The sequence below is a fragment of the Anolis carolinensis genome, chromosome 6 (assembly GCF_035594765.1).
Source record: "Anolis carolinensis isolate JA03-04 chromosome 6, rAnoCar3.1.pri, whole genome shotgun sequence".
NCBI classification, from domain to species: Eukaryota; Metazoa; Chordata; class Lepidosauria; order Squamata; family Dactyloidae; genus Anolis; species Anolis carolinensis.
Window position 1 is genome coordinate 36003390 of NC_085846.1, and position 26848 is coordinate 36030237.

Consider the following 26848-nt stretch of genomic DNA (forward strand, 5'->3'; position numbering starts at 1 on the left):
TCCTATCCTCAACTGGTCCAAGTCAGATGAGTGAGTCTTTCTGATGTCTGATGTTACATGGGTCTTCAATGGTCATTCCAGCTGAATGCAGAAGTTTTGCCCAGCACAGAATATTATGTCATTTCAGTGTTAATGGAAGACAACAGCTTATTTGCTTCAGTATGTCCAGAATGCCTTCTTTTCCACATTCTGTTGCTCTGCTCAATCTGTGGCACACACATTTTCCCCCAAATGCAACTGAAATACATAAAAGTGTTTGTGCATTGAACCCACATGATCAAATGCTTAGAGTGTTGGCATGAGAGCATTCCCAATCTACAAAGAGGAAATAATCCCAGATTCTGATCTCCTTAATGTCTAGTCTGTCCAAAAATTTAATGACAAAACTAACCCCCATAGTCTCCTACAGTCCCTTCAAGATGCAGTAAAATGGACCCAATCCAACTTTCAAGTAAAGTTTCCAAAGTTCTAGCACTTTCCTCCATTTACCTGAAAAAGCAATAACTCTCAAATGTTTTTCATAAACTATATGACTTTTTTTTACCACTGACCTCCATTGCTGCTGCTGCTGGTGGTGTTTCCGTTGAGATGTAGTGCGGTATCAAAATCAGCTGGTTTTTCTTGGCTGCTGTTACTGTCAGCCGTCTTGTGCTTATTCTTTGCTGCTTCAATGGCTTTGAGTCTCCGGGCATGTTTGTGGCCTCTATAATGTGCCTCAGCTTGATTCTGAGATTTTTTTTTTTAAAAAAACATAGTTGGAAAGGGGTGGTTTGAATGGAAGAAAGAGCATTATGATGGCCATTTTGCATTATGAAGGTCAAAGAAAGACTATAACACAAAGATAATTTCTAAGTTCTCCTGGTGGCTTCCATGACAGTGAGGCAGTAAAGCTAAACTGGTTTTAATTTGGAAATATCCAACATCCAGAACTTATTTTGAGGATAGAATCTAGCATATTGGATAGCTCATTTCAAGTTCAGACTTACACACAGAGTGGTTTCATCGCCCCACTAACATAGAAGTCACCTGCTACCTTTCTAACTAGTAAAACAGAAGACCAGCTGAGCTGATCTTTGTGATGTTTTCTCAGGGATGTTGAAGAGCACACAGCAAATCAAATGAGGGGGTTCACCCTCTTTATCTCTTGTGAGCAACAGCGTCCAATTCCAGGTTTGAAAAATGCCAGAGGCAGGAGGGAGCAGTGGCATATGGGCATAAACCCGACGGTCTGCAAAAGTAAACAGCCTTATCACTGATGTTATCTTATCATCACCCTGACTCATTCACTAAATTTTGTAGGAGCTTCAGCTAAATTAACCTACAACCCTCCCATTGTTTTTCCACTGCTGCTTCTGGCCTAAATCCCATTGTTAGTCTCTACTACTAGAACAGAGTCACTGAAACCATGGAATTCACCTGTGTTGACTTACAATTCAACAGTGCATCTACTCTATTTGGAATTAGCTAACTGAATTTTAGGCCATCTGTCTTTTTTCTTAACTATGGAAAATCCATGTAAAAGAAAAACACATTATCCATGCAGTTCCTTTTTCTGAAACATAGGATGAAGAGCCACCTATATATGCTTTTTGAGAAGAATAGGGATAGCATGTAGGGTTATGGATTTTAACCATAAACTAAACAACGAATTTTTCAGAAAAATAAATGGCCAGAAAATGGGTGTGTAGGGAGGCGGGTGTCTTCATCCCTTCTGTCCCATTCTGTGCATGAAGGAGAATTGCTTTCCCCCAAACATTATGCAAATGAAGACAAACCTCTGCCTAACACTCTCATTTTAATTCAGATTGGATTTAAGTTACCATGAATTTGCCGCAGAGCCGTTCATTCTGCCAACAATGGGGAGAATTGTCTCTGACTGCTAAGTACACAAGCATATTTGTGGTGGTGGTGAGGAGGCATTCTGTAATCTTTTGTATTCTTTTTTTTGAAAAAAATTATCAGCATCAAACAGGCAGGAGACATTAGCACGCACTTCATTTATTCATCCTTCTCACGAAAAGGATAACGGGAAAGGATAAAGGAAAATGTACACTACCACTACAACCACACATACATACACAAATACGCCTGCCTGCGAACGTACATTGCATGTTAGCCATGCATCCCAGGAAATGACAATAGTTGACAGTTGTGTCCTTCTTCACTCCTGCTGCGAATACATTTAGCTATATTATTTTATTTTGTACAACAAAGTCATCAGTCGCATATATTGTTTTGGAAGCGGCCCATTTTTTCATATATTCCCTCGCCCAAAAGCTCCTTTTGATACAAGCTATGGGTTGCATTTAATCAGGGGCAACGTGTGTCTTATCTCCCTTTCACCAGGCAATGAACAATGCCAGGAATTGAAATATATGGTTGCACAGCAAAATGGAAGGCTTGCGGAGAAAAGGGAGTGGTGGAAAGGGGGTGGAGAGTAGAGAGGTTTGAAAAGGGAGGGGGAGAGAATACTGAAAAGACAGGTTGGTTTATGAGATGGCCACCACATAACAGACTGAAGGTCACCGAGTCCAATTGGTAGGCTGAGGTCCTGCAGTGTCCAGGATACAGGAAAGCAACAAAAGAAAGGACAAGTAAGGAGTGATTGGCTGCTCGGTACAAGCAGCAATCTTGGCAGCTGAAACCTTGGGATGGATGAAAATGTGTTCCTTAACAAACATGTAAACATTTGCTCAATTTTCCAGCGGAAAGAACATTTAAAAAATGAGAAAGGAAATTGAAATTTGCTCATCTGGGATAAGGGCTTCTAGTGATGAGCTTTTAAAGCTTAGATATGAATCCCTGAATATTTAGCTATATGTTTATAATGCTGAATTAGGTTTGACACATTTTTGTACCTGATACATTTCTCATCGGCAATTTAATAGAATAAGGAAAGAACCCAAGAACTATGATTTACTTAGAAAATGAGAAAGAAGGAAGCATACACATTTATGGCATAAATATAACAACAAAAAAGATGCAGCTGGGAATTTTTTTTGAGCTGTCCAATATAGCATTGCAAGGAATCCTCGGTAGATGATGTTACTTTGTAAAGTAGTGGCACTTGTACTAGGGGCTTGGTCTGTAAATCACAAATGGTGGCAGGGGGAAGTGTGTGAGGTAGCTTTTGGGAGATGCATAGTGGTCTGAGCATTGGACTACAACTCTGGAAGTCATGTCCTTGTTTGGACATGGAAACCCTCTCGCTCTGAAGGAAGGCAAGGAGAATACCCCCTGAACAAATTCTGCTGAGAAATCCCTGTGATATGTTTAACTTATGATCGCTTTAAGTTGGAAATGGCTTGAAGGCACACTACCACCACCACATTAACTTAGCCTGGAGTTTAAAGGAGCTATCCAAGGTACTGACCTCATTACTGATGTATTATTCCTAGTGCTGATTCTGTAATACATTGAGCAAATAGACACTGAATTTTTTATTGGAATACTTTCTGAGATAGGGTGTTCTAAACCTGTCTCTTAATATCCTATTTATGATGCTTTTTCATTGCTCCATTTCCACATCCACCAAGAATTTGTATGAAGGGGAAATGCAGTGCCCTTCCCTTTAGCTCGAGGTGACAGTTCGTCCCCCTCCCAACAATGGAGATGATATTGCTGATTGGGAAAAAATGATAATGTTAGGGAAAGTGGAAGGCTGTAGGAAGATAGGAAGTCCACATTACAGATGGATGGACTGATATAATCATGGAAGCCACAGCCCTGAGCTTGGAACACCAGAGCCAGACTGTTGATTGGAAGACTCCCATTAATAAAGTTCCAATAAGTCAAACCTGACTTGATGGCAAACACCTACACCAACAAAGTTTTTAGCGATTGCATCTTAGTGGTAGATAAAGCTAAAGATAGTGAAAGATGAAGCCAGAAGTATTCATTCTCTGTGATGTCCCCTTTCTCTATTTTGAATGACCCCTTTTCTTCTCTCTGTGTCACAGCAAACTGTTGAGAAAGACGGAGTGAGAACACTCTTGCTAGTGGTTTAAACCAGTCTAGTTCAATGGCTTTTTGAAATTAGGTTAAGGGTTGCAGGCTACTGATCTCCATCAAGAAACCTCTTTCTTTATTTTCTAGCTCAGTGGTTCTCAACCTGTGGGTACTTAGGTGTTTTGGCCTACAACTCCTAGAAACCCCAGTCAGTTTACCAGCTGTTAGGATTTCTGGGAGTTGAAGGCCAAAACATTTGGGGACCCACAGCTTGAGAACCACTGTTCTAGCTAATCTAGGAGTGGGCAACTATAGAAGGGCTGGGGGTCAGTTTTCTGCCCTTTGGAAAGAATAGAAAACTGCCCAACTGGCAATATCAATAAGTTCTTCAGACCAAAACTACATTTGGTCCAGAAAAAATGATGTTTCAGGTAGTGGACACCATTATAGGTCTTTAAAAAAGAAAATGTCTGGATCACTTACATATTGGTGAAATAGTTCAGATAATTATTTCAAGTGACAGAGAAAGTAAGTACGTTTTGTAATATTCCTTTTTTGGGCCAAACATGTTACAGCATATTTTGTATTAGAAAAATCTTTAGCATTTGTTGATATTTTAAATTACTTTCTAGTAATTAATGGAGACCAATGTTGTTGGGTTGTTGAAAGAAGACATACTTCAAGGTTGGAAAGAAAGCTCGTACATCTCCTAGCTATCTTAGCTATCTTAGCTATCTTTCCAAGGTCAGAAGATTGTCCTGTTTTACATCTACATGAGTTTGTGTTTTTGAGACATTACCTTCAGTGTATTGGAAATGTGGCCTGCTTGCTTATTTGAAGCACATGTTGACATCCTATAGACTTCTTTCTCACCATTTTTAACTGCCATGGTTATAACCAAAGGAATCCTGGGATGTATAGTTTTGTGAGGCACCAGAGCCCTCCTGGCTGAAAATTCTACATACCCCTTTATAAACAGGACCTCCCAGGATTCAATTAGTTGTAACCAGTGTAAATCATGGCAGTTAAAATGGAAGCATAGTGCTGTAATTGTGTGATGTTAAAGGCCCCTGAGAGAGGCAATTCACCCTTTCTACTCAGGAAAAAAGTGTTGTGACGAGTTGATAAAGTGTTGGGGGGACATGAAAATCTACTTATGGGCGGCTGCAGTTTGCCAATCCCATCACAGACATTTCTCTTCTTTGAATTTGTCCACCCGTTGTCTGCCCCACTCCGCTTCCCTTCAAGAGCAAGGCTTACCGCAGAGTTGAATCTGAGATGGCAAATATTACAAGAGATGAACTGCTTCTTCTTGAGTGGGTTGGGTACACCAAACGTATGGTTGATCACTGCCTTCTGTACAGGATCCATCTGAAAAGGAGGGTGTAGGGGAGGAAAGACAGACTCTATCAGGAGATGCTTTGGAAACCCAGGCGGCATAAATAGTAAATCTGAAACAGATTCACATGTGTATATATTTCTTGGATATTGCATAGGGTGCCCTGTTGGAATCAGAGCATGGCCATTCTTGCATAAATTTCGTTGCCACCTCCTACTAGAGTAAACCAACTCAACTGCAGAACAATAAGTCAACACTTATGCAAAACAAATTGATTCAGTGGATTTAGAAACCAGGCGGACAGAGCTTTGTGGACAACACATGGAAATTTTTTGGGAAACATTTGGAAATATTGGATTGGCACCCTCTACAGATTGGAAGTCACTTTGTTTCTTTGTGGCACACAATTTTGTTTGAAATGAAATTATGTTTGGAATATAAAAGTGTAATTTATTCAAGTAATAATGAACATTTAAGTTTCATTTACATTTTTTGTTATAAAATGAGCTGTAATGTCTCAAAATGCAAGAAACGCTTTTTATTCTATAAATTTATTAAGAGCAGACAAAAATTAATAAAAAATGGAATAAACCGGCCTCTTTAATAAAACTGAGTGTATTATTTTGGCTCCTCTTCATAGTGTTAAACATAAATAAAACACATTCCTATAAATGAACTTTTCTTCCTATAAGAAAAGGAAACTAAGACCAGGAATTGCAATGATCAGATAGAGTAATATACAATGTCTTACATACAAGTCTTCCTGTTATATAGTTTTTAGAAATAATTCCTAGGATTTTATATGAACATTTTGTTTTTAACATTTACTTCACCATTCTAACAGAGTCCATACTCCATTTTTCATTTTTCAATTTTACTTCCTGCAAAAGACTTTGGAAAAAATAAATAATAATACTTGCTTCCCTTCCCCAAATGCTGGGTTTCCCTTCCAGCAGGTTTCACATCACTACAACTAGGATCTTTGATCTGCCTAATCTGTTCCTTCTTTACCTAAGCTGATATTCTCATTAGGAACTCCCTCCCTCCATCTGAATTATATGTCTGTTAGTTATATATAAGTCCTACTAACTTTCCTCTCCCTGTCTCTAGGCCACTGGTTCTCAACCTGTGGGTCCCCAGGTGTTTTGGCCTGCAACTCCCAGAAATCCCAGCCAGTTTACCAGCTGTTAGGATATCTGGGAGTTGAAGGCTAAAACATCTGGGGACCCACAGGTTGAAAACCATTGCTCTAGATGTAGTTCTTACAGGAAACACCTTCTTAGTAATTTAAGATCATCTTTGCTGTTTATTCCAAGCACTATCTTCCATACTTATCATAGAGTGGAAATCGTTTTAAGGTGCAATGCAGTTCCCTAAGGGTGCTGAACAAAGTTCTCTTTTGCCCAATATGTAGTCCTAAATGTAACCCAGAAAATTGCAGGAAAATTATATGTTGGACGGACTTCTAATTGATGATCCAACAAACAACAACACCTTAGAACCATATAACACTATGAAAACTCATGGTGAGGGTTGACACAAATCTACACAATGTCATAAAACAAAGCATGGACATTCAATACCTCCATGATTATCTCTTAAGTTAAGAGCAGGTAAAAATAACTAAAAACAAAAACAGCAATCCAGTTCAGAAAATTCTGCTGAACACAGGGTAGGGTTTACATCCACTGCTGCATTTGCTTCAGTTCTCAGTTTCATTTGGTTTTCCCAGTCTTTGCCTAAGAGATATTTAAGATTCCACAATAATTTCCTAACAAAATGGCTGCATTAAGTAATGTGGAAAAAGATTAGAGTAGGGAGTGATGAGGTGAAAAGGGTGGGGGCCGTGGGTGGGGAAGAGCTAATATAAAAATAATGTGTGTGTTTGAGCAAAACCACAATCTATAATACAAGCATTGTTCTCTAGCCCTGTGGCTCTGGAAGATTATCTTATCCGAGGCTGGCTGTCAGGAAGAAGGGAGCGCGAGATTGAGGTTTGAAGGCGATCGTATTTCTCAGCAAAGCTATTTAGTTGTCCAGACAGGTGCATCGGTCTAGCAGGCAAAGCCTGCAGACAAGGGAATCATTATCTGGACCCTTAAATTCTATCCCCAAAGGGAGTGGTATTGACAACAGAGAGTGATTAATGAAGTGGTGCCTTCCAATGTTCGTGATGAAATTTTTACTCACTCATCTGGAATAGAAATGAAGAGATATATGCAAGAAAGTCAGGCAAGCAGAACAGTGATGGTGGCGGTGGTGGGGGCGATGGCTTTGAGTGATGAAAAAAAGCCTTCAATGCCATCTTTGATGGCATGTCGGTATACGTAGTCCAAGGGTGTAGTACATGGAAGCAGGCCCAAAATTCAGATTACAGAATTAAAAGGGGTGGGTGAATGTGAGACTGAAATGGTGGCAGCGGGAAGGAATTACACATGCATTCTCTTTCTACCACTGGGCTATGAGACTGTGTAGTTGTGGTTGTTGTTAAAATCACATTTTTAGAGGAAAGATTTAAGATTTCTCAAAGTATATAATCAAATAATTAAATTACACATATGTCCAAACAAAAACATGAGTATATATGACATAAAATTGCAGTGTCTTCTAAGAATAGGAATGCTCAATTGGTGATATTTAAAAATCAGCCATCAAATATCTGGGAGCAGAGGAGAATTTTCCTTTTTTTACATCCTGTTCTGAAAGCTGGTGAATATGGACTGTTATACTCTCTGGATTATGAATAAAAACACAAGGCAAAATGGCTGCTGGGAGTTTCAATTCTCCTGAAAGTCTTCTTTCCAATAAAAAAGTATTAATAGCCCACAATCAGAAAACAAATACAGCCTTGCTGGGTGAAACTACACCTTGGCAATTTCCCCTCCACTAGCACTCTTAAGATGATGGCGGTTTTCTGATTTTTTTAAGGTTCACAGCAATTTTCATTCCAAAGGAAACCACTTCTGAACATAGAACCTGCATGTATATATTATGGTCTATAGGTGCTGATGTATTCCTTATCCTCCATGAATGTGTTTAAGCCTTTAAAAAAAGAGAAACATTTATTTATTGAGACATCTGTGACCAGGGCTTGCTCTGTGTGCATGAGGCTAACACCATATGGATATTTATTCATTGTGTGGGACTTACTCTTAAGCATATGTGCACAGGTTTTATATTATGTTTTCATACCTTAGCTGCTAACTGTAATTATTTCCCATGACCATGGTAGTAAGTGGCCATCACCAATACAGTTATTTGAACACGAACACCATAATTCCTTTACATTTTACACTTTTTGCAAAACGTTATCAATAATCTCTCCACTTAATGAACTGTAGAGTTCTCATCATTTTAAATCCAACCAGTGTCAACAATCAGCCTAAAGCAATAAAGGAAGTATTTCCCTGAATTTCCCCTCACCAAATCATCTAGAGCTGTATTGCCACTGTTTTCTTGCTTTTGCTACTATGCCATTGAATTTAAGCATTAGCTTGGTGACATGCCAGCAGCCCTCCCTTTTTAAACCATGGTGCATGAAGGTATATTTTTTTTGCATGGTGCTTCTGTGAGGCTTTAAAATGAGATGCACATTTCAGGTGCTAATTATTTTCGAAGGAAAGGACAATGTTTTGTTTTGTTCTGTTCCGTTTACAACTGCACTAGTGAAATTCAATGGTATGGCAGCAAAATTGATGGTGCCATTGTGTGTGTATGTATATGTGTTTGCGGAAGCTACACAGCTGTAAAAATCAGCATGCACCACATACAGCCTGTAGTTCACATCCCCCACTCCCCACAATAAAGCAATGAATAACAAAAATGGCAAAATGTAGCAACAACCATTCTGGCACTTCAGCTCAAAAGCACCCAGGGAACAAGGAGGAGTCTCATCTAGAAATATAATGATATTGACTTGATAGATGTTGACAAGCTAAACCCGTAGTGGCATACATAGCACAGCCTTATACAAGGCTGCCTAAAATTATGATGCATGCAATAATGGAACATGGAGCAAAGCTTCACTAACAATCTTGCACAGGCTTTTCACGAAGAAGTATATTTTTTCTGTCTCTTTTTCTGTTCAGGGTGTATTGAGTCCTAACCACAAGGCACAAGACATCCTGCTTTAGGTCATGCAGACCTATTGACTGTGCCAACAGGATGTGAGATGCTGTTCAACAGAGATGTTAGCAGCTACTCCTAAATCGGCCCTTGGATCATGTCCTCTTAATTTTGGCACCTTATCCATGGAACCATCTTGCTCTCTACATTCTCCACCCTTGGCTCTAAAATCAAACACCTTCATCATCTAGTTCTCTGTCCCCTCCACAGAACAAACTGTTCAGCTGTTGAATCCTGAGCACTGCCAACACACCAATATTACTTAACTCTAAAACGTTCCTTTAAAAAAAATGTGCAGCCAGCCAGCTGTACTCTCCTTTCCTTCCTATATATACAAAGTGTGTATTTAATGAGGCAAAGCTTAGGGAAATGTTTTTCTCAACGCCCCCCCCCCCCCCAAATCGGGAAAACGACCCCTTAAAATCTCACTTGCAAGAATCCTGGCTGACCGTAACTGTGTTGCCTGTCCAAAAAATGGCACCCACCTATCAATTTCTCCCGTTCTTCATATTCTCTTCCAGATGGAAAGTTCTTCCTTCTTCCCAGCTCAAGGACAAAACACTAAGAAAACCTGGGAGCATATTTTAAGAGCAGTGTTTTCCGGGAGCAAGGGGGGAAAATTCCCTGCTTTATAACTAATTTGTGTGGTCTCAGATTACTTCTGTTTTATCCCTGGGATGTTCCCACTGATATATAAATAGAGGTTGTTGCACTGAACTTCCTGTCAAGGCTCTGGAGGTCAGAGATGGGAAAGCAAAAAGAGACGCAGCAGCGGGAGCTCTAACTGAGACTCTCTGCAAGTTGCCGTGAGCTCTTTAAGGGATTTGCACATTTGGGAGGACTTCAGGGCAACTTCCCCATATGGAATTACTTATCTGGATGGGAGTTAGCTTCCAGATAATCATCACTAAACTAGAAGAGGCCTTCAAAGTGGGAAGCATACCAAACAAATGGAAACCAAATGAGCACCATTAGGGAGTTTTTTTTGTTGCTGGTAAACTATTTTATATTTAAGAACTCTTAGGTGGATAATTTTGCATCTGATTATTTGCTAGTTTTAATCTGTCAGTAAATCAAGAACTTCATCTCTCATTATCACTGTTTTCCTCAATTCCCACCCTTCCTTCTTGAAAAGTCAGTTTAGGCATGGGCGTTTGCCTTACTTCTTCAGCAGTGAAGACACAGGAATAGTTCAAGTTTTTTTTTGGGTAATATCTTTGTAACACTTTAGTGCATCTTTGGCTCCCTTTCTGCTTGGCGGACCATGCCTTGATATTCATTTAAAACAAGTTTATTCTGAACTGAATTTAAATTCAGAAATCAAACATTCCAAATGTGATGGCCAGAAATGAAAGCAAGTCTGGCTAGTCCTGCTTCAATAGAAGCTGTGAAATGCAAGTCTTAATTTTCCTGTTTATGTCAATATTTCTACTTCTTTCCCACTGGGGTTGGCTACAGGGAGTGGACAACCCCCCATTGCAGCAGCTCCACTGGCTGCCAGTCTGTTTCCGGGCACAATTCAAAGTGCTGGTTGTGACTTTTAAAGCCCTAGGCAGTTTAGGTCCAGGCTATTTGGCCGACCATGTGCCCTTGTATGAACTTGCCTGGAGCCTGAGGTCTTCAGGAGACGCCCTTCTCTTGATCCCACCTCCATCTCAAGCTTGGTTGAATGAGGGAGAGGGCCTTTTCGGTGGCTGCCCCACAACTCTGGAACTCCCTGCCCAGGGAAGCCAGACTGGCTACCTCCTTTCTGTCCTTCTGGAAGCAGGCTAAACCTTTTTATTCAAAAAGACTTTTAAAGATGAAAGTGTTTAAGATCTAGTCAGAGGGTGCTGTGGTTTTCAAGTGGATTAATTGGTGCATGAACATGGTAGCTACATGCTGCCAAGGGTGACTTCTTTCTCTATTTGAAAAAGGCTTCAATTCAAACACACAGTTTTAATTATGAGCCAGTTTTTAGTTATGCTCATCAGAGTTCCTGATGCAATGTACAACTAATAACCATAATTTTAAAAATACTTAACACTGAAATACTAGTAGTTTAAAGCAATTTTAAACCAGGCTAAATCAATTTTTTTGAAAATAGTTTTAGAAAATAGATCAGTGAAAGAGCCAGAACCCCTGCCTGATTTAAAAACTGAAGGCCGTACAAAATAATACAGCCTTCGCTTCCCCCTGGAATCACAGAATCATAAGAGTTGGAATCTCAAAGGCAATGGACCCCACCTACCTGTACATGGAGATCACCCTGGGAATTCTCAAAAATTGATTGACTGACTGACTAATTGATGAACTGATTCGATATCACATCACCTTTCCAATAACAGGATTCAAGATTTTTGACTAACCTGAAATATGTGTGCACATTCTCTTGTTTTGTTTTGTTTTGTTGTACAAAGCAAACTACTCAGAACTCTCGGGGGGCTCATTCATTTGTCTCAGCCTGGAACGTGTTTTCTGCCCTGAGGCATGGGAAGTGCTAGCGATGATTTTTCTGGAGCCTTTTCTGATTCTGCATGCATCTACGAGAGAGTACCGCTCAAGGACATGATATTGGTACCTTAACATCAAGATAGGAGTTCCAGCTGCCACATGCTATCTTTTATCTTGTCCTTGAAACAGATTAGGCAGAAGAGGAAGATAAAATTAGTACTATTCAAATTTCCTCCTGCACACATTTTGTGAACATTGTGTGTGTGTGTCTTCAAGTCATCTGTCAAATTATGGTGATCCCATAAATTCAATAGGGTTTTCTTAGCCAACAAATACCCAGAGGCAGTTTTGTCAATTATCTCCTCAAAAATATAGCTTACAGCACCTGGTGTTTGTGATAGTCTCCCATCCAAGAACCATGCAGGGCTGACCCATCTTAGCTTCCAAGGTTAGAGAGGATCTGGTACTTTTAGGGTATTTAATTTCATGAGAAGTGCACTAAATGATCATTATTCTGCTATTACTTTCTTGGTACTCAGATTGTCATCACAGATGATGATGAATATTTAATATCATATCTTTTATTTTCATCCTACCAATATTTGACATCTCTCCTGAAAACAGTTCTGGAGACCCTAATGAAGCTGTTTTGCTCAGATCTCTGCACAATACTTCCCAAAATGACAACAGTACATGACGTGATGTCATTTTCTATTGCCATTTTATTAGAGAAAGGGGAGGAAACTTGAGGCATTATAGCTAGTTGGAGGGGCTGGAATTTCTGCCTTTAGCCCCCACATCGTTGCCCAGCCCTATCATAGAAGCTGCCAGGAGAAGTGACTGAACATGTTGCGGCCCCCACCCACCTTATATACAATTCAGAAATACATATTTTTCAAAAGCACAAAGAGACTTCCAGCCATCTCCACTTTGTTTGGGTAGTTTTCACACCATTTCCCAGAGGAAGAAAGCTGGTCTCATACCAACCACTGTTTCTCTCTCTCCACATTATGCAAAAATTTGCTTTACACTTTCGAAAGCTTGTAATGTATAGTCTTCTGTCAAAATAACTAAAACAAGTAACTGATTTCAAACCAAGCAATGAATAATAATGGTGTTCAAAATAAAATGACATTTCAAAATAGTAGAAGCCATGAAGCCATACTAGCATACCTATCTATTAAAAATAATGGGGAGGGCCTAGCTTTATTGTGGCAGCACAAAAAGGAGCAGAACCAGCAGTGAGCCAGCATAACAGTTCACTTGAAAAAGCCATCTAAAACCAGTGCTGTGAGTTTCTGTGGGATGGAAACTTCACAAATGTTGCAATGAACAAAAAGACCCTACTATTCTACACATGGTATTTCATTCAACAAGGGAACACAAGACAAAACCTTAGATTTTAGTGGGATTTAGTAAAGTTGGGGAGCATGCATACAGAAAAAACGGATCCTCCAAATGCTTTAGCACCAAACTACTTAGGGCTTTAATAGAACTAGCATCAAATCAGCTGAGAAAGGAGCACTTAATTAGCGAAGATGAAGCAGACTTGGTTAAGTTATTCTGGAATCTCCCAACCAGGATAATCAAAAGGCTTTCCCCCTAGCTCAAGAAGAAACATGCTCTGAATGGCCTATTACTGCTCTGTTATTAATGGCTTCAACATGTCATTCCTCTAAAAAGGAACTTCTAAGCTCTGGGAAGCTCAACCAGGAAGCCACATGCATCTAAGTTGGTAAACAGCATTGCAATCACCTGCACATCCAAAGGCATAACTGCATAAAGGAACTAAGAACCTGCTTTAAGATGTGATGTTGTCACAGAGCAACTGAATACTACAGCCATCTTCAGTTCAGCAAACGGAGTGCTCATACTGGATGGGAAGTCACTGGGATGGGTGTGTATATGTGCAAACTAAGCCCAATGTTCTAAGGGTGTATAATTTTCAGGAAAACCAATGGTAAAAGTCTATAAAACCCCTTCTCCTAAATTCTGCACATTGGGTACTAATTAAGAAAACGATCTTAGCACCTCTGAGGATGCCTGCCATAGATGTGGGCGAAACGTCAGGAGAGAATACTTCTGGAACATGGCCACACAGCCCGAAAGACATACAACAACCCTGTGATCCCGGCCATGAAAGCCTTCGACAACATAATGCACCTGTTCCATATTTTAGCAAAGTTTTTCTTTGCTAAGTTTTACAATTTTACATAAACTATAGAATTTTGAACAAAACAAAAATAACTCCGTATCTTTGTGGCAATAAAGGATACTCCTTGCCCGACATGTTATTTGACCTCAGGCAAGACTTGGGCTAAATAACAACAAAATAAACCTAACAGCACTGTTGTGAGTGGTTCAACAATCATTCAAATCAAGAATTAAATCATGTCCAGAACACTCCCGAAAATATTTTGATAGGAAAATATTTTTATGATATCTTTCCGAACCTGAGTACAGAAATTTAAAAAAGAAACTCCCAAATTCTTTATATTAAGGATGAAAAAAACAACAACCCAAGGTCAGACCAAACAGGTTTAAAAAAACAGGGTGCAAAGAAGGCATAATAGACAGAACATCAATTCATGGAGTTACAGGTATGAGTGTAACTCATATGAACATGATGAGATGATTTCTCCTTTATCAAAACTAAAATGCAGGGATTTCCACAGTTCGTTAATTGTCTTCAAACACTACAGATAATGGCTCATCCTGGCAGGGTAATGTAGTTCTCCTCCAACATATCAGAATGGTTCCAAGTTTAGAAAGGTTGACATAAAGTTATTCAATGACCCTATGCTAAGGCTGACTCATAAAAGTCATGTTTATACATCTTATGGAATTTTCTACAAGATGTAGAACTAGAAGTAGATCCATTACAGTGGATAGCACAAACCTATCCAGAAATGGGAAAAGCTACCTTTTGGGGCAACAGATCTCAGACTCCTGGTGGATTTCTTTAGCTGTAATCCATTGATTCAACTTCTCTAAGCTCCATCTTTTTGTTTCATATTAGCTGTGGCATCTACGTACAAATTCTGCGTTTCTCTGCATACTTAATACCAGAGACAAAAAAGGCTATTGTTTCCATGTCTTGCCTGTGGACTTCTTGAAGACATGTGGTGGTCACCATGGTAAACTGGATGCTGGACCAGATGGAAATGTTCAGCAGGGTTGCTTCTGTTATGTTCCTTTGAAAGGCACCTGAGAAAATTGGAGCCCAAATGTCTCTAGGAAGCACCTGTTTCATATTTTTAGTCTCTTTGGGGATTGAATATCCAGCTATTATTTTCAGCATCTATAATGCAGGAAAAACTGACCATGCAAAAGAAGCAAAGCTCCCCCATTGGCTATTGTAGGAAATCCACAGAAAAAAAGAATACACCTTTCTGAGAATTCACAGCTACCCTCTGAACCACCAAAAGACCAGTTACAGCCTTCTCAAATGACCATTCTCATGGCACTGTCACAAACTTCAGTGACCTTCACGCCCCTTGTTAAGTGTAGTTGGAGAGCTTAAGCTTTCCATCTGTAATGAAAGAGGGCTGGCATAACTTGATGAGCATGAGCGGGTGTGTGTGAAGCCATCCTGCACTTGCAGTATTTCTACAGATACCAGTAAGCTCAGGAAGCTCACACATAACTCCAGCTGTTAACATGTGCGTTCTGAGTGACCTTGAAGTTAGCCAATCAACAGGGAAAATTACACACTGAACAAACAAAAAAGGCCAGAAGAAAACAGTAGTGCAATACGTAAACTCCATGGATTAAGGCAATGGCTACATGTGTGGCTCTGACTGTAGATATGAAGGCCAGCCTTGCCATTGTCTGATCTCAAACAGGAAAATAAAGCAGCTCTTTGTAGAGATCAAGAAATCACTCCAGGTGGTTTTTCTTTTTCCAGAAATATGCAATTCGCTTTCTGTTATTTCAACCAGGTCTAGAAGAGCTCGGTATCTTCCAGAATTTCACCAGGTTATGTGTAGCCAAGCAACATCAAAATGTGGTCAAGGTGATGGATGTTATTATTTAATACGAACAAACTAGGAGAGACCAAAGCAGTTTGTTTCTTCCTGAGCTTACTGGGAAGGGCAAGATTCTACCACTTCCTTTCCTCTCCTCTCTGATGAGTTAATCAAGTGCCAATTGCATTTGCATTTTAACTCAGTTTTCCAACAGCTGAAGTAAGTGGAAGTGGGAGGGAGAGAAGAATAATTGGGATATTTTTAAATCAGCTGAAAAGGTGGGGCAACAGAGGAGTTATTGGGACTGTCCATGCCAAATCAGGACAGTCAGGGGTTATAAAACTCACCGCGTTGAAGTTGGGGAAAAGGTTGAGCGGGGGTGTCCCATTGAGGCGGAAGGTCAGGAAGTGCTTGATGTCCAATGGTGAATGGAGAGATCGTCCTGGGATTGGAAGTGATGTTAAGAGGGAGCTGCTGTGATTGGCTGGGCCTAAGAAGAGAAGAGAGATAAGAAATATTTCCATTTTAAAGCAACGCTTTGAAAGGAGAGTGAGATCAGATGATGTTGCACTGCAAAGCAGTTATTCCAAAACAGTAGCCTGCAAACAGAACTGCTAATTTGTTGTGTGGAACAACTATGGCCATGATACTTATTGAAAGCCAATGGTGTTACTCACTGTGTATTTTTTTTTTCCTGACCTTCTATTTTAAAAACATTGGCCACGCTCCTTATCATAGTCTACATTACATAACTTGACACATCCTTAGCTTCACAGCAGAAATGATGCAAAAATTTGTTAGTGAATTGCAAAGGTATATAGAGGACCGCCAAAAGTGTCCAGTGTGCTTTGGGATCTACCAGTTCTAATTGGCATGCCATAACTGATGACCTTATGTACAACTGGTCTTGCTGTGGATTGGTTATGTTGTTGGCTCCCCTATCATAGCAGCGGCCTCTTGCTGGATACAGATGCTGTAGAACTGTGACATTCTAATTCCCACAGATATAGGTTCCCAACAGGATTCTGGCTAATGTTCTAATTTACTTAAAACTGTTTACTGTATAATCACCTGGGCATAAAGGGAGGATGTACAGATATTTCAGTAAATGAATGTGTGTGTATGTCTGTGTATACATTTAAAACAGCATGTAACAGAATTACTCACTCCAGCAAATGCGATAATTCAATCACGCCCAAGCCAGGGATGCAGCAGAATGAGCCATAGGAGGCTCCCCATTGTGTCACAACATGTTGCCACTGTGGGCTTGTGCCCTTCAAGTCATGAGCCACACAAAAATTAATGACTCATTCAGACATAAAAGGCAGTACCAATAGAAGTAGTATATAGTTTCAGTTGTCACAGTGGAGTATGTCTCCAATTTCAAATCTCAAGAAATGACAACTGCTAAATTTGGGAATAGTTTCCCTAAAATCTCATGTCTCTTTTACAGATATTAGTTTGGTCCTGTTTTTGGCCACTGGCGTCTTGACTTTCTGAGGTAGGATTGATCTAAACACATTAACATTAATTGGTTCAGAAACGGGTTACCTGTGTTGTACCACACCACAGAAAATACCATAGGAATATGAAATACTGAGCCAGAAAATAAATTACAAACTCCAGATGAATAAGAAAACAATAAATGTAGGAAATATCTTAGTGCTCTCGAATAGATCTAAGTATTTGAAGAATCATATTTTTTCTAACAATGATACAACCCACTTGTACTTCAGATCAAGAAAGGAAATTATATGTGGTTTCCATAATTTAGGATACAGTGATGAAAGAGAACATGACTTATTTTATTTATATCCTTCCACAAACAGTGCCAACTGGACACCAAGGTTTTCAATATTTACTCCCATTAAATCAACATGGCCCGTAGCCAAAAATAATACATGCTGAAGTCCAAAACAACATGCGAGTACAAGGTTGAGGCAATATTGTTTAATGTTCTGATCCAGGTTTTGCTAGTATTTATTGTTGTCACCATTTGCTGTCAGTTTGACTTCAACTTCCAATGACCCTATGAATGAAAGACCTCCTGACCTCTCAGGTGCTGAAATTCAGGGTTATGTCTTCTTTGACTGAGTCAATCTATTTATAGTGTGGGCTTCCTGTTTTGCTACTGTCTTTTACTTCATAAAACATTATTGTGTTTTCCAATACAGTATATTGAAATTCATAGAAATCTGCAGCACTGTACTTCAACTGATTTCCTGTCAGCTTTTTAGCTTTCTATTATATTGATAAGTTTCCCATAAAATCCTATTGATTTTACTCAGTTTGACTTTACATTGTATCCCTTAACTGATTTTGCTACATCTCACCTCACTATTAATGTTATCCTTCCCCTTCTTACATTGTTGTTCCCAGAGTAAAACACTATGCAATTATCTGGTTGAAAAATCTCCTGTTCCTCTCTGCTTTAGTCCAATCATACTAAGGACCTCATCACATGAAAGCAAGGAAAAGCAGAGGGAACCATTTTCTTTTATTCTCTACTGTTGAAGTCCCATGCCTTTTCATCTTAAGGGATGGTAGTCATCCACATCCTTTCCCCACCTCTATCCTGCTTTTCTCCAGTTTCTATGGTCTGAGGTCAGGTAGTACCCATCTCCTGAAAACACAGACTTCTCTCTGTTTCCCTGGCTGCTGCAACTGAATCCAATGGGCAATCACCAGAAATGGCCAGGTGTGCATCTTGTGTGACTCCATTTCAGCAGTGCAGAGAAATTGAGAGAAGACAGCATCTGATGAGATCCTAAGTATGGCTATGTTTCTTCATTCTGTTTCTTGATTTATGATTAGTGGCTTTCCCTGATCCATGTTTCTCAGAGTTTCTTTCACACCCATGGTGCAGCTTCCTATTATCCTTTCACTCATGAGAGTACAGTATGACAGCAGCTGAATGTCCTTCTGATTTGAACCCAATTGTGACATTAAGCCAAACACTACTTGTCCTTGTCCTCTGTTCTTCCCCACCAACTGGCTGAGTGCCTTCTGGCCTGCAAGACATATCTTCTAGCATAATCTCTTGCTTCATTGTGAATTGTCTCATCATCCTAGAGTTTTTCAGGGAAAAGGCATTCCTAAGTACCAGTATTGACTTCTTCTGTGGCATACGAATGAGGTTTAGCTACTATCTGAAAGCACCTCAGAGAAATCGTTTCCCACTGTCAACTGCTTCTGCCCAGTAGTTCTTCAACACTTTTAGTCTGGTTTCTCTTCAAAAGCCTGTTTGACCTTGGAGACCTATCAGTAGCTACTATTGCAATAATCTCCTACTTCACTGGAGTAGTGGCCAGGTTTGCAAATAAGTAAATTTCAAAATATGCACACCTTTTCCCATTACATATGATTTGATTTTTCGCACCCATAATTCTGCAAGCAAATTCACATACATCTTCATCCAGCCCAAAGTTAATGTTATTTTATTTAGCTTCATTTGCCAAATATAAAACAAGAGGGTCAGAAAGAAAACAGATCAAAGACTATTTTAAAAAATCTTACAAAACCCATCAGTGTTCACATTTTTCTACAGATTGCAGTATCACGGGCCCGAAGATGCCTGGAAGGCACAAATGGCCTCTTTCTAGCAGATTGGACAAATTTGTTCTTGTCTTTGCAGAGGGAACTGCTCCCCGAACCAGCTCTGACTCGAGGGGGGTAAACTACGGCTTGCTACATCAGGCATGTACTGATCAAATTAATGGCAATGTCACCCAGAAGGGAAATCTGGGGAACAGCAGAGGGAAAGAAACACACAAACATTTTTCCAGATATTCATGTTTATAGCAACAAACAGGCACATAAATAAAGTATTTACATTTTAATCTTGAGCTTGCGCCAAGAAGGTCAGGGAGAATGTACAGGGCTCTCCTGAGTATTTGATTTTCACCACAACCTTGTAAGATAAGTGTAACAGTGACTGGTGAAAGATCATGTGCTGGACTTCATGATTGACTGAATATCTGAGGCTGGATTTTCTTAACTCTAGCCAAACATTCTAACTCAGGTTGTTGTGTGACAACTGAAGAATATGTTGTCGAAGGCTTTCATGGCTGGAATCACAGGGTTGTTGTGAGTTTTCTGTATGGCTGTATGGCCATGTTGTATGGCTGTATAGCTGTATGGCTATGTTCCAGAAGAATTCTCTCCTGAGGTTTCACCCACATCCGTGGCAGGCATCCTCAGAGGTTTTGAGTTATATGGGAAAAACTAAGTAAGGAAGGTTTATGTATGTGTGGAAGGTCCAGGGTGGGAAAAATAACTCTGTTGGTTTTTCCCATATACCTCGCAACCTCTGAGGATGCCTGCCATAGATGTGGGCGAAACGTCATACAGCCCAGAAAACTCACAACAACCCAACTGAAGAATATCTGTGTCCTCTCCTGGACTTCAGAAGGGCAAACCATTAAAAGGTTTCCTATTCAAAATGTAACAAGGAGGAGAATGAAAAATGAAAACCCAACAGGAAATGAATAAGATAGAAAATGGAAAATTCCACTGGAGAAAGCTTTGTGGCCAGGGAGACTTACCATTTAAACATTCTCCTTTCATAAGATGCCACTGATTTATAAACAAAACATGTGCAAACATCCAAATGTAACAATTAATTGCTCGCACTAGCAACATCAGTGTGGGTACAATATAGTCAGCATATTTGCATATCAACAGGAATATCATGTTTGTTTCATTCAGCAGGTAATTCCAAGCATTGACAAAAACATTTTCAAGACAGAAAGTGTCTCCAAAATCTCCACTCTACAAAATTAACAAAGATTCAGATTATACTGCTGAAATCAAGAAGGCTTGATATAACGAGGGGTAGATTTTTGTGTGGGAGTACTATATTTATTTAGCATTTGAAACAAATTTCTTGGTTCAGATCTAATTAAGTCTCACTGTCATTCACATAGCTCTGGAGAGTCTCTCTCTTTTCTTGATGTCAATCAAGGTGTCCGGCAATGGCCAGGATCTCTCTGCACCTCTAGGTCTGCTGCTGTGACAACAAAACAGTAGCAAAGGTAAGAGTGATAGCCTGGGATCTTCTCCCACTTATGCCACTGTTTGGGAGTGGCGTATATAAACACTGTTTAATCTGGGGCCAATCTGAAATAACAATTCTCCAGTCCAGTCCCAGATTTAGTCATCAATATAGATGGACCTCTAGTTCCTCCCTCTCTTTAAAGCAGATTAGTTGATATCATAATGAGGTTTTAACAACTCATTGCTATGTGCAGTTTGTTGTTCAAAATGTAGTAAAAAGGAAAATTTTGGATCCAGGGACATTTCCGAAACTTTTCATAATTCACACAAATATTCTGATATAAAATTAGAAGATGACTATGGGCTTAGAAGATTGCTTTGTACTCATGGGTGCATTACACGCTGCCGAATCAAGTCTTGACCTAGGTTTGCTTCCTCTAGATAGACAACAACAGTGAAAGCAGTGGCTTGTGCCAATAATCTTTCTGTGCCCCTTTAACAGCAGCATCCAGTTACAAACAAGAAAGGGAAGGAGCAAAATGAGCAGCTTGAAAGAGAATGCCAACTGGAAGGATATGAAATTGGAAGAACGTGCCTCCCAAAACTATAGCAGACAGCCACTTCTCCAGTTGGGTTTTTGGAACTCCACAAATGTCTTTAATTATTTAAAGAGTTTATTTCCTGTGGCACACTAACAATTATCTCCTTGGCACACAATCCTGAAATTATTGTAGTAGAGCCTTTGGCTGTTCAGATATTTGGGATTTCAACTCCCAGAAGCTCAGCTGGCATGACAAGCAGAAACACAAAGCATGTGGAAAGCTAGGGAGATCTGGTGTAGGAGATCTGGGAGCATCCCCTCCATCCCCCCACCCATTTTGCTCCCAAATGTTTCCTAATGTCATATAGAGGATGTGGGTGGCAGGAGAGACCTTCCCCCACAACTTACAACAGTTTAAAAGGCCTTTTGAGGGCCTAAAATGATCCTGTGGGATCTAAACACATGATAAAAATACCGCCGCACCCTCTAGAGAGAACACGTGGGGGCAATTCTTTAAAATTAAGGTCCTGTGGGTCACATTCCAACCATCCTTGTGTAAATGACCTTATATAAAGTTTGTTATTTGGTATTCCTCTTCCCAGTTGGTGGAACAGCACAGAAATATGCATCCTTCTTGACCATTAATATTTCCATTTTTAAACAGTTTTAAATAGTGCAGGTCATGATTTTTATCCATCTGGTAGTGACACTTAGTCCAGAAGCATTTGCTCTGGAGACCTTAGAGCCCTTGAATATGCTAGAAAAAGAAACCCATGGAAATTTCATCTTTCTCAGGTGAGCCTGCCATTCACCCCTGGACATTAGTTGACTCTTTTGATTTTTAGGGTGAGGAGTCAGCTTCAATCCAGCAATCATCTGAGGATTGTATGTACTTAGTACATACAAATATGACAATAATGGGGACACTAATGAGGATGTTCAACATCAGAGAATGTAGTTCTATTGCTTCTTTAAACTCCTTACACCTCCATCTACAAAGCAGGACTTGGATGCTCATTAAAGAGGGATTGTTTTGAAGCTGAATTTGTGATGCTTGGGAGCTCTCTTGGCTCATGACTCTGAACTGGAAGTCTGACAGTTGCATAAATTATTTATTCTCTGTACAGGAAGTCTCCGAGTTACAAGTATCTGACATATCAGACTCCTACATACAAACAAGACAACAGGAAGTATGAGAAAATCTACTTCTAGGAAGGGGAATTCATTCCTGTAAGTTATCATGGAAAAATGATGTCTCCAATGAAGCTTGAGCACCAATCCTTGTTTCCATAACAATGTAAAAATTTCAAAGTCCAAGTGTTAGAGGGACAGAAAGTGAAGTGAAATCTTCTGAAAAAGGGCACAGACAACAACAAAATGTTACAGGGGTATAGACTGTAAACCCTTTCCTATGCTAGCCAAAACTAATAAAAATATTTTTGGTTGGAGTTACACTTAAAAATGTACCTGTTCTGACATACATACACACTCAACTTGAGAACAAACCTACAGAACCTATCTTGTTCGTAACCTGGAAACTATCTGTACTTTGCAATCTGATTATGACTGCTCATCAGGAACTATTTTCAGATGGTCAGAACATAATAGCAGACTCTGCTGGGACCAGGTTCCCCTTGTCTGAAAGGGTGACATTCTTGCAGACTCTCTTGTCTCAGTGGAACTTTGGTGAGGCAGGAGGAATCCTTGAAATGTTCAGAGACACTCATGTATGTTCCTATTGTGTTGTTGTTGAAAATTATGCATGAAGGTGAAAAAGATCCGAATACTACAGGGTGTTTCAAAATGATGGACACAATCTCAAAACAGTATATTTATGATGGCAACATGTCAGAATTAGCTAAAAAGTTACAAACAGTTGAATTAATTATCAAGTTACTGAGTTTTACTATGTTGAGGCATCTCAATAGGCCTTTTGTTGCAATGTCATTGTCTTGCAAATGATTGAGGCTAGGGGCTGTTTATGTGCTGGGAAGGGCATCTGGTGGCAATCCTTTGAAACTCTATGCCCTGCTCTTTCAAGTGGTGAGAGTTTCATTCCTGGGTGGTTCATATTTGCAGAAATATTGCAATTTTCAAATCAGGTCCATCTTTTTAAAACACCATGTATTTTTGTATATACAAATGAGTATAAGTGGCTTCCTATTAGCATGACCTACAGAGAACATCTATATTAATTTGTGCATTATTTTTCACCCCAATTCCATTAGCATAAAAAGACTAAAACAAAACAAAGCATAAAGAGCACTCTAAACAATAGAGTCAACAAGAACTGACTGGCTGTAAGCGGATTATGTTAAGTTCATATATCACAGAAGGAGTGGCGATCTTTGCTCCCAAAGCATTTTCCAAACCAGAGGCACACTGCCCAACATGTCTGTGTTTTATTAAGTCCTGGAAGGACTGACAAAAAGCTGAATTATAGGAAATATAAAAAACTTTGCTCAACTTATATAGTTCAAGGAAGATAAGAATTTTCCCCAGTGACAATTGGTGCAGAGATTTTGATTTTAGTAAGGCAGAAAACACATCGTATTTCCTCCTCCTTCCTAACGTAATACAATCCCTAACTCTTTCTGAAGAGATAAAGGAAACCTTGCTTCTGCCACAGGGGGAAGATATAGAGAACACCACATCTAAGTTCTATAAGTATTACCAATGCACCAGAAATAAAGAAAGCTAAACCGGCAGCTGTGCAAAAACATCCATGTTTACATTATCAAATCCAATAAGAGAAGTACTACACAATAGCAAATTTATCTGTTAATGCAGGATTTGTGGATCACTTAATACCTTTACCTCATTTTTTGCACCTTTTCACATGTTCAACCAAAGGATATCAATTCTAGCATTATGTGAGTCCACCACAGAGTGCAGATTGGAAAACGTGAATTGATTTTTTTTGCATTTAAGTGAACTCTATTAAATGTCTAAATCTTACAACAATGACACTGCAGTCAGGGGCGGTTGAATGTATGAGGCTGCTGAAGCGGCGGCCTCGGGCGCTGGCCGCTAGGGGCGCTGTCGAGGCGTCGACAGCAGCCCGTAGCACCACAGCAGAGATCGCCCAATTCTCCCTTAGTTCCTGGACGCGGCCGCAGATCACCAGGGCGGTCTGCGGCTGCGTCCAGGAACTAAGGGAGAATTGGGCGATCTGAGCTGTGCGCACGCGCACAGCAGAGATTGCCCAATTCTCCCTTAGTTCCGGGACGCAGGCGCAGATCGCGCAGATCGCGTGTGCACAGCTCAGATCGCCCAATTCTCCCTTACTTCCTGGACGCGGCCGCAGATTGCCAGGGCGGTCTGCGGCTGCGTCCAGGAACTAATGGAGAATTGGAACTAATGGAGAATCCCACGACCTCTGGATACCTCACAACCTCTGAGGATGCCTGCCATAGTTGTGGGCGAAACGTCAGGAGAGAATACTTCTGGAACATGGCCACGCAGCCCGAAAGACATACAACAACCCTAAAGGGTAAGTGTTTTCCCCCTGACATTAAGTCCAGTCATGTCTGATTCTGGGGTTGTTGCTCATCTCCATTTCTAAGCCAAAGAGCCAGCGTTGTCCGTAGACTCCTCCAAGGTCATGTGGGATGACTGCATGGAGCGGCGTTACCTTCCCGCTGGAGCAGTACCTATTGATGCACTCACATTTGCATGTTTTTGAATTTCTGGGTTGGCAGAAGCTGGGGCTAACAGTGAGGGCTCACTCTGGTCCCCCAATTCAAACCTGCTGCGGCCTTTCGGTCCAGAATTTCAGCAGCTCAGCGCTTTCACACGCTGTGCCATCAGGGGATATTATTTCCTAAAGGTTGTGAATATACAATATTTCTGATTGTTTTTTTTTGTCTGTTAGAGGCAAGTATGAATGCTGCAATTAGGAAAAATGATAAGGATGTAAAGGCCTTGCAGCTTTAAAGCCTGGCTGTTCCCCCCCTGAGTGAATTTTTTGTTGGGAGGTGTTAGCTGGCCCTGATTGTTTCCTGTATGGAATTCCCCTGTTTTCAGAGTGGTGTTCTATGCGATATGTTATGTGCTTCTGCCGTCTGTGGCCGTGAGAAAACAGAGGATTTACCAGACTTTGATGATGGGAATACTTTGTTGGGAGGTGTTAGCTGGCAATGATTGATTCATGACTGGATTTCCCCTGCTTTGCTGCACCCATTACAATGGTCCACGCTGGCGTGGCACTTCTGAAGGACAAGAGTTCACTTCCTGAGAAAGGAAGTGTCTATTCTCCTGGGACTGCGTTCTCCCAAACAAAACTGATCTGAAGCTAGTCCGAAGTCTGAAAAATCTTCTGAAGAGATATCATGACCAGGTAACCTTTGTGTAGTACTTGTAGACTAGAAATAACAAAAAAATTAAAATTGTTGCAAAGTTTATTAAAATATTTATTTATTAAAATGCAAGATTGGTGTTAATTCTATGTAATGTTACTATATGAACATAATGTTGTTAATAAACTTCTGGTTGTAAGGTAAACTCTTTTATCCATTCTATTCACCTCTACCTTCTACCTTTTATTTCTCGGTGATTGGGTTTTTTTTGGGGGGGGGGGGGGGACCAAAATCCTGTTTCGCTTACACTTGAAAAATTCCTTGGGCCGGCCCTGACTGCAGTTGCATTCTTCTTTCTTTCCCCATTTGCAGAATTATTGTGCCAAGTTTTCCAAATTAAAAAAGGAATAATGACATGTTTTTTTGGCCAAAAGTGAGTCTATAGGAGTTCCTAAACCTGAAACCAATTAGGCTGGGTTTCAGCCTACACACTGTCACTACTTAAAGCTGGTCTAAGTACAGGGTTAACAAGGAAAACCATCAAGCAAAGTCCTTAAAACAGCAAAAGACAGCTGTTCAAGGTCCTTGGTTGTTTTTTCTATATACTGTGATGACAGCTTACTAGAAAAGGCAAAAGGAAAATCCCTCTTTGGTATTCCTTAGCCTTTTTTCTTTAGGGCTGTCAATTATAACGGCATCCAGTTTCATATCTGACTAAATACCTAATCTAGTTTAGTAGGATTCTATAGTTATTTTTTATTTCTTGAAGCAGAAAAACCTCATTAACTTATCTATTAACTTTAAGAAAATAAGTTTAGGGACACAGAAGAAAAGAATATAGCTTTCCACTAAAAGAGTCCCTGGTGGCACAATGGATTAAACTGCTGAGCTGCTGAACTTGCTGACTGAAAGGCTGGTGGTTCGAATCCAGAGAGCAGTGTGAGCTCCCGCTGTTAGCTCCAGCTTCTGACAACCTAGCAGTTCGAAAACATGCAAATGTGAGCAGATCAATAAGTACCGTTCCGGTACTTTACCCAGAATGTTCCCCCACTTTTTATGTAAAGGAAATGTTGTTTTATCTTCAATAAAAATTATTTTTTTAAAAAAAGTACAGTTCTGGTGGGAAGGTAATGGTCCTCCATGCAGTCATGCTGGCCACATGACCTTGGAGGTATCTACGGACAACGATGGCTCTTTGGCT

At 40.1% G+C, this 26848-nt stretch overlaps 1 protein-coding gene across 4 annotated transcripts in view; it reads right to left on the reverse strand.

Moving 5' to 3' along the window:
- The window catches only part of znf385c (zinc finger protein 385C), a 191277-nt gene that overhangs the window by 24018 nt on the left and 140411 nt on the right, over positions 1-26848 (reverse strand). For all 4 annotated transcript variants that reach the window (XM_008113257.3, XM_016994542.2, XM_008113261.3 and 1 more), the window contains 3 exons: positions 16161-16303; positions 5209-5319; positions 552-726 (listed from right to left, as the gene is read on the reverse strand). In XM_008113257.3, the coding sequence (XP_008111464.2) occupies positions 552-726; positions 5209-5319; positions 16161-16303 (429 nt within the window). The remainder of the gene's footprint in view (positions 1-551; positions 727-5208; positions 5320-16160; positions 16304-26848) is intronic.